Genomic DNA, 15,031 nt, shown 5'->3' on the forward strand with positions numbered 1-15,031 from the left:
TAGCTAAGTCAACTGTAAGGCTGACCCTGGAAAGCCTGTCAAACAGCTCTTCTACTACACAGATATGCTCTTCCCAAGTGTCACTCCCTGTGACTAAGTCATCAATATAGGTATCTGTGTGTCCTAACCCTTGAATTACAGAATCAATCATTCTCTGGAACGTTCCTGGAGCATATTTCATTCCAAATGGCGAAACATTGTATTCATACAACCCAGAAGGTGTCACAAATGCAGAAATATCTCTACCTCAGTCCGTCAATGGAACACACTACACCCTTTCAACAGATCAATCTTTGTAAGAAATTACCTTTTCCAACCTTATCAATGCAATCATCCACCCTAGGGATAGGATAGGCATCTGTTTTTGTTACTGCATTTACCTTCCTATAATCAGTGCAAAATCTAACACTACCATCAAGTTTGGGCACAATAACGCAGGGTGAGCTCCAATTTGATGTTGAAGGCCTGATAATACCATTTTCAGCATATATTAAATTTCTTGCTCAGCCAATTTACACTTTTCTACATTCATGCGATATGGGTGTTGTTTAATCGGTTTGGCTTGACCAATATCTACGTCATGTACTGCGACCGTGGTTTGCTTGGGAACATTGGGAAATAAAACTTTAAAACTCAGAATTAATTCCTTCAGCTGTTGTTGTTGCTTTGGCTGCAGATGAGCCAACTTGTTGTCCACGTTTTTGAGAACAACCGAGTTCATTAGCCTAACTGGGACCATGTTTGGCTTGTGAAAAGTCTCAGACGAGTCAATTGTTTCATTCTCAGGGCTGTCAGATTTATATGTTTGACAACACTCACCGATGGTGCCTGCTTGCCAGAATAAGGCTTTATCATATTGATGTGTACCACCTGTGTTAGTTTACGTCAGTCATGTGTTTTAATAACATAATTCACATCATTAATTTGAGAGACTATTTCATACAGTCCATTGAATTTCGCTTGAAGTAGAATCGTCAACATTGGAGATAAGGCAAGCACATTATCCCCCACCTTGTATTTTCTTTTGTTTTGGTCCGCTTATCAAACCAACACTTCACTTTGTTTTGAGAAATCTAAGTTTTGTCTCGCTAGACGACAGGCCTGGTGTAGTTTATTTTTGAACTTCAAAACACAGTCTAACAAGTTAACATATACATCCCCATCAATCCACTGTTCCTTTAACAAGGTCAAAGGTCCCCTCACTCTATGACCAAATACAAGTTCAAATGGACTAAAGCCCAGTGATTCCTGTACCAACTCTCTTAAGCCTGATTTATACTTGTGCGTCAAGTGTACGCCATAGGCACTATGTACCCTACGCCGTCCCCACGCTGTACCCTACGCCACAGGGTAACGTGAACCTCCTCAAAAAAGTAACTCACGCGTCGCGGCGATGCAGACCGCAACAACTGTGATTGGTTCGCTTGGTAGCATTGCATTTCCGGTTGCTTTTCTCCGCCATGTCTGTACACTGATGCAAAATAAATGGTTGGAGACAATGAACCAAATCGTCAAATCTACCTGCCGACATCCGAAAATATTTGAAATGCATTTTCTCGTCCATGTCTCTCACGAAGAAGCTCAACAGTGTCAGAGAAACCCCACCGCCAACTTGCGTTTTGGTGGTGAAGTGCAGAGCGATGCAGACACAACTACGCATGCTCGCTACGGCGTAGGGCGACGCAAAAATTAAATCAGGCCTATGGTGTAGGATACAGCGTATCCCGAATGCACAAGTATAAATCAGCCTTTACAGTGAACAAAATCAAATGTATTCCTTCATCCCGTTTTTTTTTCATTTTCAACACAGTATGTCTTAATCATTGTTTTGAGGGTAGAATGAAATCTTTCTAAAGCCCCTTGTGATTCTGGATGGTACGCAGACGATGTAATTTGTTTAGCTCCCAGTTCATAAACTACCTGCTGGAATAATCCAGATGTAAAATTACTTCCTTGATCAGACTAGATTTCTTAAGGCAAACCAAATAAAGTAAAAAACTTGTTAGAGCCTTCGCCAGTTTTAGCTTAAATATTTCTGAGAGGTATTGCCTCTGGGAATCTGGATGCAGTACACATAATAGTTAGCAAATACTGATGGACAGCTTTAGTCTTTGGCAATGGGCCAACACAATCCACTATAAATTTGGAACAGGGTTCTCCGAATGCAGGTATAGGCCGGAGTGGGGTCACTGGGGTGACCTCATTAGGTTTACCCACAACTTGACAAGTGTGACAGGATCTGCAAAAGGTCACAACATCTTTCCTCAAATTAGGCCAGAAAAATTCTCTCATAATCCTGTTTACAGTTTTATTCTCTCCAAAATGGCCACCTAAGGGCATACTGTGGGCCAAAGTTAAAATTTCAGTCCAATAAAATTCAGGAACTACAACTTGGTGAATAATTGTCCATTCCTCACTCGCAGGTATAGCAGGTGGCCTCCACTTCCTCATTAACACTCCATCCTTGAGATAATACCCTACTGACATTTTCTTAATCTCATCATCTGAGAGAGATGTTTCTTATAAAGCTTCAATCTCAGGGTCTCGGTTCTGTTCTGCTATAAACTCCTTCCTAGACAGGGATAAATCTTTCTCATCAGACTTACTACCTGAATCCTGTTGGAACAATGAAGGCTGAAAGGTCCCTGACAAGTCATCATAACCTGAATCCTGGTCAACCTGATTTTGGCAATCAGAGGTATCAGAATCATGCTGCACAGAACCGTCTGCATTGGCAGACTTTTTAGCCATACTTTGAGTTACTGTGACAAATGTTAAAATCCATCTGTGGGTCGTCAGTGGTTGGCTTAGTTGTCAACTGCACTGCAGGAACAACTTTACCATCCGCCAGGTCATTCCCTAACAGCAAAGTAACAGCTTCCACCGGTAAACTGGAGCATAATCCGATCCTAACAGGTCCCGAAACAAACCCTGACTGTAAAGTTACCTTGTGCAATGGCACAGAAACAATGCTGCCCCCAATGCCTTTAATAAGATTTACCTCACCAGTGTCAGTCTCATCACCGAACTAATATAAGTGACTGAGAAGTCCCAGTATCTCGAAGAATTTTCACTGGTAGCGGTGTTGACCCTTCCATTACTAATACAAACCCATCTGACATAAAATGATCGAATCCCTTCTTAACTCAGTCAGACCTCTCAGTCCTTAACTGAGCCTCAGCAGAATGTTCAGAACCCTGTGGGTTTATAGGTGCTTCAACATACTGATCACAGGCATGTGGGACTGCCTCCTTTTCCTTTTTCTTCTTCAGGACAGAACAATTAGCCACCATATGACCAGCTTTCTTACAATAGTAACAAGGAAGACCAGAATATTTCTCCTTCAACTGCTTCCCTTCATCCTTAGTCTCGTCACTAGTCCCAGCTTTAATTTCTGGTTTACCCTGGTTATCCCTGCTACTCTTTTGGAAGCTCTTATTCTGGGTGAACTTAACCTGATGAGTTAAAGCAAACTTATCTGGTAATCTAGCAGACTCCTGCAAAGTGGCAGCATCCTTTTCATTTAATTACATCTTTATGTCATCAGGGACGCACATTTTGAATTCTTCAATTAAAACCAACTCTTTCAAGCTGTTAAAATCATCATTTACATTTTTATATGTGCACCAGCGGTCAAAATACACAAACTTCTCATAAGCAAATTCCATATTAGTCCGGTTCACAGATTTCCTCAAATTTCTAAACTTTTGCCTGTATGCTTCTGGGACCAACTCGTAAGCTTTGAGCACAGCCTATTTCCCATGTCATAATCAGCTGCTTCATCAACTGTCAAAGCAGAATAGGCTTGCTGAGCCTTCCCCTTAATTACTCTTTGTAAGAGAATAGGCCAACCCTCTTTTGGCCATTTTAAACCCTGAGCAACCTTCTCAAAATACTGAAAGTATTTATCAACCTCTGCCTCGTCAAATGGAGGTACCAATTTAACTTCCCGACTGGCCTCAAACTTATCGCCAGAGTCTAACGCTAGACCCCTTTGCTGCAATCTCTCTATCTTTTCCAGCTCGAACAGCCTCTGTCTTTCTGCTTCCTTCCTGTTTTTCTGCCTCTTCTCTCTGTTTTCCTGCCTTTGCAGCCTCAACCTGCCTCTGCCTTTCCACAGCCTCCATCTTTAATTTTTCTAACTTGTACGGGAGCCCAAGCTCACTAGGTTTACTTTCAGGAAACACCTCCAACTCCTCCACTTTAAACACACCCTCATATACATAATGTTCAGCTATTATCCTCTGCATCTGTGACCTCCTCATTGTCGATTTCACCTTAGCAAGTTTTAACCTTTTAGCAATACTCAACAATTCAATCCTTCTGGTGTCCTTTAATGCCTCAGAGGTTGGTGCTTCCAGAAATCTATCAACATCCATTGCTGCTGATTTTCCACACACAAATAAATCAAAAGGGATTTCTCCAATGAAATCGATAATTAATCTATACGCCTCCAAATCTTTTCCTATATCGGATGCAGGCCCCAATTTTGTCCCTGTAACGCTTTAGAAATGAGTCCTAAACAAAAGTGAACAGTGTTATGTGTATATATATGGGTAAATATAACTCAAGGCTTGGAGTGTTCAGATGGTAAACTATGAAAGTTCAGTTCAACCACAGAATAGTTGAGGAGAGAGAGATATTTGTAATCCAGGGTAAATGTTGAGAGAAGGCAATAACGTTGAATTCCACAGCATCCATGGTGGTAAAACGAGGCAACAGTCGCTGTAGATTTTATCCGTCGTTGTTCCAAATCCACATACAAATTATCACCAAAAGTGACTTTTCACAAGGGGTATCGTCTTCAAGTGAATTTCCACACCACACCCAGGCAAGGGTTAACACATAAGTGGTCTTCACAGGATACCCCAAATCCGATCCACTCCTATGGATCAAATGAGGTGACAACCACACATTCAACGTATGTTGAATCAATAATTGACCTACCCTTGTGGGCATAGGAAAGTTCGAAACAGTGACCCTTGGCCACTGGTTCCCTTGTTCCGATCCTTCCATTTTTCCTCCTTCATCTCCGTCTGACTCTGAGTGTCTGTGTCCTCGGTTAAAACTAAACAAGCTGTGAGTGATGTGAACAAGATGCAAGTCAGACTGATTTCCATTCTTACTCTTTCTCTCTCTCTCAAAACGACAGTCCACAGCAAACAAAATCTAGGGATTCATAACAATGGCCACTCCCCATTGTGAACTGACTGGTGTGCCAGTAGGTGGGATGACTGAGTGAATCCTTGCCCACATTCTGAGCAGGTGAACGGCTTCTCCCCAGTGTGAACTCGCTGATGTCTCTGTAGGATGGATGATCGAGTGAATCCCTTCCCACATTCTGAGCAGGTGAAAGGTTTCTCCCCAGTATGAACTCGCTGATGAATCTGTAGGTAGGATGACTGAGTGAATCTCTTCTCACAGACTGAGCATGTGAATGGCCTCTCCCCGGTGTGAACTGACTGGTGTGCCAGTAGTTGGGATGACCGAGTGAATCCCTTCCCACAGTCTGAGCAGGTGAGTGGTCTCTCTCCAGTGTGAACTGATTGGTGTGCCATTAGTTTGGACGACTGAGTGAATCCTTTCCCACATTCTGAGCAGGTGAACGGCCACTCCCCACTGTGAACTGACTGGTGTGCCAGTAGTTTGAATGACTGAGTGAATCCTTTCCCACATTCTCAGCAGGTGAACGGCTTCTCCCCAGTGTAAACTCGCTGATGACTCTGTAGTTCGGACAACTGAGTGAATCCCTTCCCACATTCTCAGCAGGTGAATGGCTTCTCCCCAGTGTGAACTCGCTGATGATTCTGTAGGGTGGATGACTGAGTGAATCTCTTCCCACAAACTGAGCAGGTGAACGGCTTCTCCCCAGTGTGAACTTGCTGATGTTTCTGTAGGGTGGATGACTGAGTGAATCCCTTCCCACATTCTAAGCAGGTGAACGGCTTCTCCCCAGTGTGAACTCGCTGATGACTCTGTAGGTGGGATGACTGAGTGAATCCCTTCCCACATTCTAAGCAGGTGAACGGCTTCTCCCCAGTGTGAACTTGCTGATGTCTCTGTAGGTAGGATGACCTAGTGAATCCCTTCCCACAGTCTGAGCAGGTGAACAGTTTCTCCCCAGTGTGAACTCGCTGATGACTCTGTAGGTCGGATGACCAAGTGAATCCCTTCCCACAGACTGAGCAAGTGAACGGCTTCTCCCCAGTGTGAACACGCTGATGTCTCTGTAGGTGGGATGACTGAGTGAATCCTTTCCCACATTCTAAGCAGGTGAATGGTTTCTCCCCAGTGTGAACTCGCTGGTGTCTCTGTAGGGTGTAAGAGTGAGTGAATCTCTTCTCACAGACTGAGCAGGTGAACGGTTTCTCCCCAGTGTGAACTCGCTGGTGAGCCATTAGGTCAGATAACTAAGTGAATCCTTTCCCAGAAATTCAGCAGATGACCAGCCTCTGCCCAGTGTGAACTGATTGGTGAGTCCAAGGGTGGGAAGACTGACTGAATTCCTTCTCACACACAGAACAGATGAATGGCCTTGTCCGGTGTGAACTTGCTGATGTACCTTGAATTGAGATAACCGACTGAATCCATTCCCACTGTGTAAAATGACGGGAGTGCCAGTCCGTCAGATGATCGAGTGAATCCCTCCCCACAGTCTGAGCTGGAAGGATGGCCGATTGAATCCCTTGCTCCACTTCTTAAATATCCAGACAGAGACTGGCGTGTTGTGTTTGAGATTCCTGGAGACAAATTCCTTCTCGTTTTTAACCTGTAAGAAGATTTACAAAATCCATCAGTCGGTGTAGGACAACATTTCAGAAGAGATTACTTGAGTTGCCATGGTTTGATCTGGTATCACACAGTTACAGTGAGGTTCAACCCAAGTTGGAGAGAGAAATCATCTTCTGACTGGGCACAGTGCTGGTATCTGGAATGACCATCAATTCCCTGATGCTCTTCCTGTCTCTATCAGAATGGGGCATTTCTGCCGTCTCCAATCTGTGACTTGGCTCAGTTTGACTCTCTCCATTGGTATTATTCCCTGTTCCTGCTGAGCAGCATGGGTGCCTGGCCCCACAGTAACTGAAACAGTCTCACGCAAATAGTCTTTCTTGACATGCATCTGGGATTTTCTTTTATGTACTATTAACTTAAAGTGCCACAGTTTTAATGTCATATAAACAATTCCTGCTGAGATGAATGGTTGGTCTGCACAGCTGTTAAAAGGACTTGGAGTGAATTTTTGTATTATTTCAGGTTCTTGTCACAGTCACAGAAAATTACAACACAGAAACAGGCCCTTTGGACCATCTGGTTTGTGCTGAACTATTTAAACTACCCACTCCCATACCCCTACCATCCAGGTACCTATGCAAACCTCTTAAATGTTGAAATTGAGCTCGCATGCACCACTTGTGCTGGCTGCTCATTCCACACCCGGATGACCGTCTGTGTGAAGAAGTTTCCCCTCATGTGCGCCTAACATCTCACCTTTCACCCTTAACCCATGGCCTCTGGTTGTAGTACCGCCCAATCTCAGTGGTAAAAGCCAGCTTGCATTTACCTTATCTATATCCCTCATAATTGTCATATACTCCATCAAATCTCCACTCAATCTTCTACGTTCCAAGGAATAAAGTCCTGACCTGTTCCACCTTTCCCTTTCACCCAAGTCCTCCAGACCTGGCAACATCCTTGTGAATTTTCTCTGAACTCTTTCAACATCTCTTACATCTTTCCTGCACGTTGGTGACCAAAACTGCACACAATACTCCAAATTAGGCCTCACCATTGTCTTGTACAATGTCAACAAAACATCCGTCTCCTGTACTCAGTACTTTGGTTCATGAAGGCCAATTTGCCTAAGTCTTTCTTTCTGTCCCTATTGAACTGTGACACCACTTTCAGTGAATTATGGGCATGTATTCCCAGATCCTTTCCTTCTACAGCACTCCTCAGTGCCCTAACATTCACTGTGTAAGACCCAGGTCCCACCAAAATGCAACACCTCGCACTTGTCTCCATTAAATTCCATTTTGCATTTCTTCACCCATTATTCTAGCTGATCCAGATTGCACTGCAAGCCATGACAGTCTTCCTCGCTGACCACTACACCCCAATCTTGGTGTCATCCACAAATTTGCTGATCCAGCTAACCATGTTAACATTCAGATTACTGATACAGACGACAAACAACAACAGATCCAGCTCTGATCCCTGTGGCACACCACTAGTCACAGGCCTCCGGTCAGATAGGCAACCATCTACTGCCACACACTGGCTTCTCCCAAAGACAGTGACTCATCCAATTTACTATCTCATCTTGAATGCTGAGTGACTAAACCTTCTTGACCAGCCTCCCATATGAGACTTTGTCAAGTGCTTTTGCTAAGGTCCATGTAGACAACATCCACTGCCTTGCCTTCATCCAATTTCCTGATAACTCCCTCGAGAGACTCTATAAGATTGGTTAGACATGACCTACCGTGCACAAAGCCATGCTGCCTATCCTTAATCAGTCCACATCAATCCAAATACTTCTATATCTGGCTCCTGCACACACATTCCAATAACTTTCCCACTGCTGATGGGCTCACCAACGTATAATTTCTAGTTTATTTTTAGAGCCTTTCTTGAACAGTGGAACAACATTGGCTGTTCTCCAATCCTCCAGTACCTCACCTGTCACAAACGATTATTTAAATATCTGTGCTTGGGCCCCGACAATTTCTGCACCTGTCTGCCGCAGAGTCCCAGGGAACAAGTTGTCAGGCCCTGGGGATTTATCCACGCTAATTTGCCCTAAGACAGCAAACACCTCCACCTCTGTAATCTGTACAGGGTCCATGAAGTTGATGCTGCTTTGCCTCACTTCTATAGACTCTGTGTCCATCTCCTGAGTAAATACAGATGCAGAAAAAAATCTCCCACATCTATTTAGTCTCCTCATATGGATTACCATTCTGATCTTCCAGAGGATTAATTTATTCCTTTGCAATCTTTCTGCTCTAAACATATCTGCAGAATCCCCGAGGATTCTCCTTCACCTTGTCTGCTGGGGCAACCTCATGCCTTCTTTTATTTCTTTCATAAGTGTTCACTTGAATTTCCTGTACTTCATAAGTACCCCATTTGTTCCTATCTGCCTGTACCTGGTATGCGCCTCCTTTTTATTGATCTGAGAGATGAAGCACAAAGGGCTGATAGAGCTGCATGGTGTGAGGTGGGGGTGGGGGGGGGTGTTAAACTAAAGTTGCAGGGGGAATGGGAGCCTGAATAACAGAACAGATAGTGGAGGGGTTGTGGAGACAGTTGTTGTTCAGACCTCAGACAAAGACAGGAATGAAAAAGTTGAGCATGGTGCAGTGAATATGCTGAGCCCTGTACATTTCAATACAAGGAGCAGCGTAGGAAAGGCGAATGTGTTCAGGGCATGGATCAACAGCTGGAATTTAGATACTAGGATCTGGCAACTGTGGACTGGGACAGGCTGCTTTATGGCAAAGGTGTGCCTATTAAATGGGAGGCCTTCAAAGCAAAATTTTGAAAGTACAAGGCGGGTATGTGGCTGTCAGAATAAAAGGTAAAGATAGAAACTGTAGAGAACCTCGGTTTTCAAGAGATATTGAGACCCTGGTGAAGCACAAAATGGAGTTGCAGAACAGGGATAGGCAGGTAGGTTCTTATGGAGTATAAGAAATGCAAGAGAACACATAAGAAATAAATCAGGATAGCTAAAGGAAAGCATGAGATTCCCCTCACAGAAAAGATGAAGGATAATCCTCAGGGATTCTGGAAATAGCTTAAGAGCAAAAGGATTGCAAGGCATAAAGTTGGTCCTCTGGAAGACCAGAATTGCAATCCATGTGTGGAAGCAAAGCAGATGGGGGAGATCTCAAATATATTTTTCATCCCATTTACTCAGGAGATGGACACAGGGTCTGTAGGAGTGTGGAAAAGCGGCATTAAAATCGTGGACCCTGTACAGATTAAAGAAGAGGAGATGTTTGCCATCCTGAGGCAGATTAGGGTGGATAAATCTCCGGGGCATGATAAGGTGCTCCCTCAAACCCTATGGGAGGCAAGTGCAAAAATTGTCGGGGCCCTAGCAGAGATAATTAAATCATCCTTAGTGACAGGGGATTATCAGAGGATTGTAGGATAGCCAAAGTTATTTCGCTGTTCAACATAGAACATAGAAATCTACAGCATATTCCAGGCCATTCAGCCCACAATATTCTGCCAACCATGTAACTTACTCTGGAAACTGCCTAGAATTTCCCTAGTACATAGACCTCTATTTTGCTAAGCTCCATGTACCTATCAAAGAGGCTGTTAATAGACCATCTTGTATCTGCCTCGACCACCACTGCTGGCAGTGCATTCCACGCACCCACCACTCTCTGTGTAATAAAACTTACCCCTGACATCTCCCAGTATCTATTTCCAAGCACCTTAAAACTATGCTCCCTCATGTTAGCCATTTCAACCCTGGGGAAAAGCCTCTGGCTATCTACGTGATCAATGCCCCTCATCATCTTATACACCTCAAAAAGGCTCTAATCATGAACTAGGGAATTATACATTGCTTTTAGGATTTGTTGGAAGTATACAAAATTATAAGGGTTTTGATCGGGTGAATGCAAACAGCTTTTTCCACTGAGGTTGGGTGGGATGACAACCAGAGGTCATGGGTACGTAGGGAAGGTGAAAATTTAATGGGAACATGTGGAAAAGCTCGTGAGAGTATGGAATGAGATGTCAGCACAAGTGGTGAATATGAGCTCTTTTTCACAAATAAGAGAAGTTTGGATGGGAGCCTGGATGACAGGGGTATGGAGGGCGATGGTCCCGGTGCAGATAGTTGCGTTACAGATTAAATGTTTTTTCGGCATTAACTAGATGGGCCAAATAGCCTGTTTCTGTACGGAAGTCCTCCATGTTCCTATGACAAAGAAGCTGGCCAAACTTGTTCGGAAGGGAAAAGGTAGGAGTGACAACGGAGCAGCAATGGCTGGAGTTTCTGGGAGCAATTCAGGAGCTGAGTGATCGATACACCTCAAAGAAGTGGAAACATTGGAAAGGCAGGAGGACACAACCGTGGTTGAAATGAGAAGCCAAAGCCAACATAAAAGCCAAAGAGAGGGTAAACAAAGGAGCAAAAACTATTAGGAAACTTTTAGAAACCAACAGGAGATGAGTAAAAAAAAGTCAGCTGAGCATAGGGTGTGGAATTATGACATTGTAGTCATTAATGAGTCTTGGTGGCACCCAACAGTCTCAGGCATTTAGGGGAACAAAATATCCGGGGCCTCAATATCTCTTGAAAACCAAGGTTCCCTGCATCAGTTACCTTTCAACTTTTATTTTGGCAGGCATATACAAACTAGACACCCTCAAAACTTCACTTCTGAAGGCCTCCCACTTACCAAGTACTCCTTTGCCAGAAAACAGCCTGTCCCAAACCACACTTGTCAGATCCTTTCTGATACCATCAAAATTGACCTTTCTCCAATTTAGAACCTCAACCCATGGTCCAGACCTCTCTTTTCCCATACTTACTTTGAATCTCATGGCATTATGATCACTAATTTCTGTCACCAGCCCTGGATCATTTCCTAACAGCTTATTGCACACTTCTACATCAGGAATTCTAATTACTGATTAAGGGCACATTTGACAAACTCTACCCCATCTAGTCCTTTTACAGTATGGGAGTCCCAGTCAATATATGGAAAGATAAAATCACTTACTGAATCAACCTTTGTTTCTTGGCATGGTCTGCCATCTCTCTACAAATTGGTTCCTCTAAATCCCTCAGACTGTTCGGTGCAACCAAGTCCCAATAATGGCTACAATATCATAATTCCCTGTCCTGAGCTCATCTGGATTTCCTATGATGCTTCTTGCATTGTGATATACACAGCTCACCACATTCATCACACCATGCTCAACCATTTGATTGCTGAATCTATCTGAGGTCTGAACAACATCTGACTAGTGTCAAGAAAACAAACTCTCCCTCATTGTCACAAAAACAAAGGAGCTGATTGTGGACGACAGGAGGAATGGAGACAGGCTAACCCCTATTGACATCAATGGATCTGGGGTTGAGAGGGTGAACAGCTTTAAGTTCCTCGACATAAACATCACCGAGGATCTCACATGGTCTGTACATACCGGCTGTGTTGTGAAACGAGCACAACAGCACCTCTTTCACCTCAGACGGTTGAAGAAGTTTGGGATAAGGCCCCAAATCCTAAGAACTTTCTACAGGGACACAATTGAGAGCATCCTGACTGGCTGCATCACTGCCTGGTATGGGAACTGTACTTCCCTTAATCGCAGGAACCTGCAGAGAGTGGTGCAGATAGCCCAGCACATCTGTAGATGTGAACTTCCCACTATTCAGGACATTTACAGAGACAGGTGTGTAAAAAGGGCCCGAAGGATATTGGGGACGCAATTCACCACAACCACAAACTGTTCCTGCTGCTACCATCCAGGAAACGGTACCACAGCAAAAGGACCAGCAGGCTCCGGGACATCATCTTCCACCAGGCCATCAGACTGATTAATTCATGCTGATACAATTGCATTTCTATGTTATATTGACTGTCCTATGTACAAACTATTTATTATATATTACTATAAATTACACATTGCACATTTAGACATAAAAGTAACAAAGATTTCTACTCCTCATGTATAGGAAGAATGTATGTAATAAAGTCAATTCAATTCAATCTCTCCACTATCTGTTCTGTCATTCTGGTTCCCATTCCCCCTACAACTTATTTTAACCTCATCACCCCTCACCCCACACTAGAAGCATTACCACTAGGATATCAGTCCCCTCTTGTTCTGTTCCGCTAAATACCGAATCCCCTATCAGCCCTTTGACTTTCCTCTGCCAGGTAATCCCCCCAACAGTTTCTAAAGTGGTCCACCTGCTGTTGCGTGGGATGGCAGCAAGAGTACTCTGCGATGGCTATTTAACCTCATTCCCCTTCCTGACTCTCACCCAGTTTCCTGTGTCCTACACCTTGGGTGTAACTCACCTCTCTTCATGTCATATCTATCACCCCCTCCGACTCCTGGATGATCCGGAATTCATCCATTTCAAGTTCCAACTCCGTAAAGTGCAGGGTTACAAGCTGCAGCTGGATGCACATCTTGTAGGTGAGGGCATCAGGGACACTGGAGGTCTCCCCACCTTCCCACCAATGTCCCCTCTAATTTGTAATGACCAGTGTGCACATAAAGCTTATACTGTGCATTCTTTTAACCAGTGACATGTGCATAATGAATTTTATATAGCGAGGTATTTATTTCAACAGCCAGCAAATCACTGTCAGTAAGAACTTTGATCTCCTCTGGGTTCGATCGAGTTCATCTACACTCTCACACAATTTATGTAGCAGGCCTGTAACGGGTAATAAAGGATTTTCCCACCAGAGCTTTTGCACATTGTCCATATGTGTTTCTCTTGCTAAATGACACTTTAAAAAGTCAGAATTCCAAATATCACTCCACTTCGTCCCACTTGTAAATTCTCCAGCAACTTTTGCATCACCACAATACACACAGGTAACACCAGTTTCTGTATTGTACATAAATATTTCCCCTGAACCCTCCCCCAGGTGACTGACGGTGGTGAACTCAGTGATGGCAATGCCAATGAATATGAAGGGAAGGGCAGTAGTCTGTCTCATTGGAGTCTGGCACATTTGTGATGTGAAAGCTACTTGTTGCCCAGGGCAAAGGTGTTTGATATCATTATGTACCCAGAGAGAGTGGGACAAAACATGTTCTCACGGGTAGAAAAGTCCAGAACAAGAGGGGGTGGAACAAGCAACAGACACAAAATGCTGGGGGAACTCAGCAGGCCAGGCAGCATCTATGGAAAAGAGTACTAATGCTGAGTTCCTCCAGCAATTTGTGTGTGTTGCTCGGATTTCCAGCATCTGCAGATTTTCTCTTGTTTGTGACTGGAGGCAGAACAAAGGTGATTTTCACAACAGCTGATGTAAAAGATTTTGTTCCCTTTCTCCGAGTTCCCGATCCTTGCATTTAGACAGCTGGAGCTCAGCTCTGTCTGAGAGACCCATCGGTTCCCATTCCCTCATCAGCCGGAAGCTCCCCGGGGCCCGTGTACGGATGGTGGGGCTGAGAGAGAGGGAAGAGAGCAGGACTGTCCCGGGATTGCGGGTCACGGAGTCCGGAGTCACAACATCGCCCCGAGATTCTCGCTTACCTGCGCCCGATACTGGAGCCGTGATCCCGAGGCCTTTGTGTACTACGCGCATGCGTGATATTCACCAACGTCATCAACCTTGACGCCTGCGCATTTGATCAATGCTTCAGCGCCGGCGAAATTTTTAACGCAGGCCCTTATGGGTCATCCCGGTGCCATTAATAGTTTCTGCAAGCACTAGTTCCTTGTCCACCTCAGTTTTTTTGTGTATATAGAATACTCAGCAACTGTTTTAACGCAGAAAGCGGCTCCCGTAAACAATATACTCAATATCAACATGTATCTAATGCCAAAGTACAATCCTCTTAAAAATATAGATATAAAACACAAGGGGTTCTGCTGTTACTGGAAATGCAGAGACGCACACACACAAAATGCTGAAGCAACTCTGCAGTTCAGGCAGCAACTAAGCAGAGGAGCACACAGTCTAGGCATTCTGAAGGAGCTCGGCCTAATCATTGTCTATTTATTCCTCTCCACATTTGCTGTCTGATCTGTTGATTTCCACCAGTAATTTGCAGAATTTAACCACACTTTTTTCAGTTAACCAGTTTCCAGATGTTTCTGATCCTTCATTTGTAGCCACATGCTGCCGGTCTGATTCACTTCCTCCTCGTCCTTGTAAATGATAGGCCCCATTTCCTTTTGGAGCCCCAAAGCCCTGACTCAGGATGCCAACTCTAGTTTCTGACTCTGCTCCATCGAACATTCACTCGCTAGTCTGCTGTCGGACTTCACAGGCGCATTGCAACAACCCAACTGTCTTTGTAATTA

At 44.1% G+C, this 15,031-nt stretch overlaps 1 protein-coding gene across 1 annotated transcript; it reads right to left on the minus strand.

Moving 5' to 3' along the window:
* Positions 1-5,742: 5,742 nt before the first annotated feature.
* Positions 5,743-14,301, minus strand: LOC140208548 (uncharacterized). Its single transcript, XM_072277290.1, has 2 exons — positions 14,258-14,301; positions 5,743-6,769 (listed from the first exon to the last, which is right to left on the minus strand). The coding sequence occupies exon 2, from the start codon at positions 6,396-6,398 to the stop codon at positions 5,763-5,765; it is 636 nt and encodes a 211-aa protein (XP_072133391.1). The 5' UTR covers positions 6,399-6,769; positions 14,258-14,301; the 3' UTR covers positions 5,743-5,762.
* Between the last annotated feature and the right edge of the window lie 730 nt (positions 14,302-15,031).

This window comes from Mobula birostris, chromosome 13 (assembly GCF_030028105.1).
Source record: "Mobula birostris isolate sMobBir1 chromosome 13, sMobBir1.hap1, whole genome shotgun sequence".
NCBI classification, from domain to species: domain Eukaryota; kingdom Metazoa; phylum Chordata; class Chondrichthyes; order Myliobatiformes; family Myliobatidae; genus Mobula; species Mobula birostris.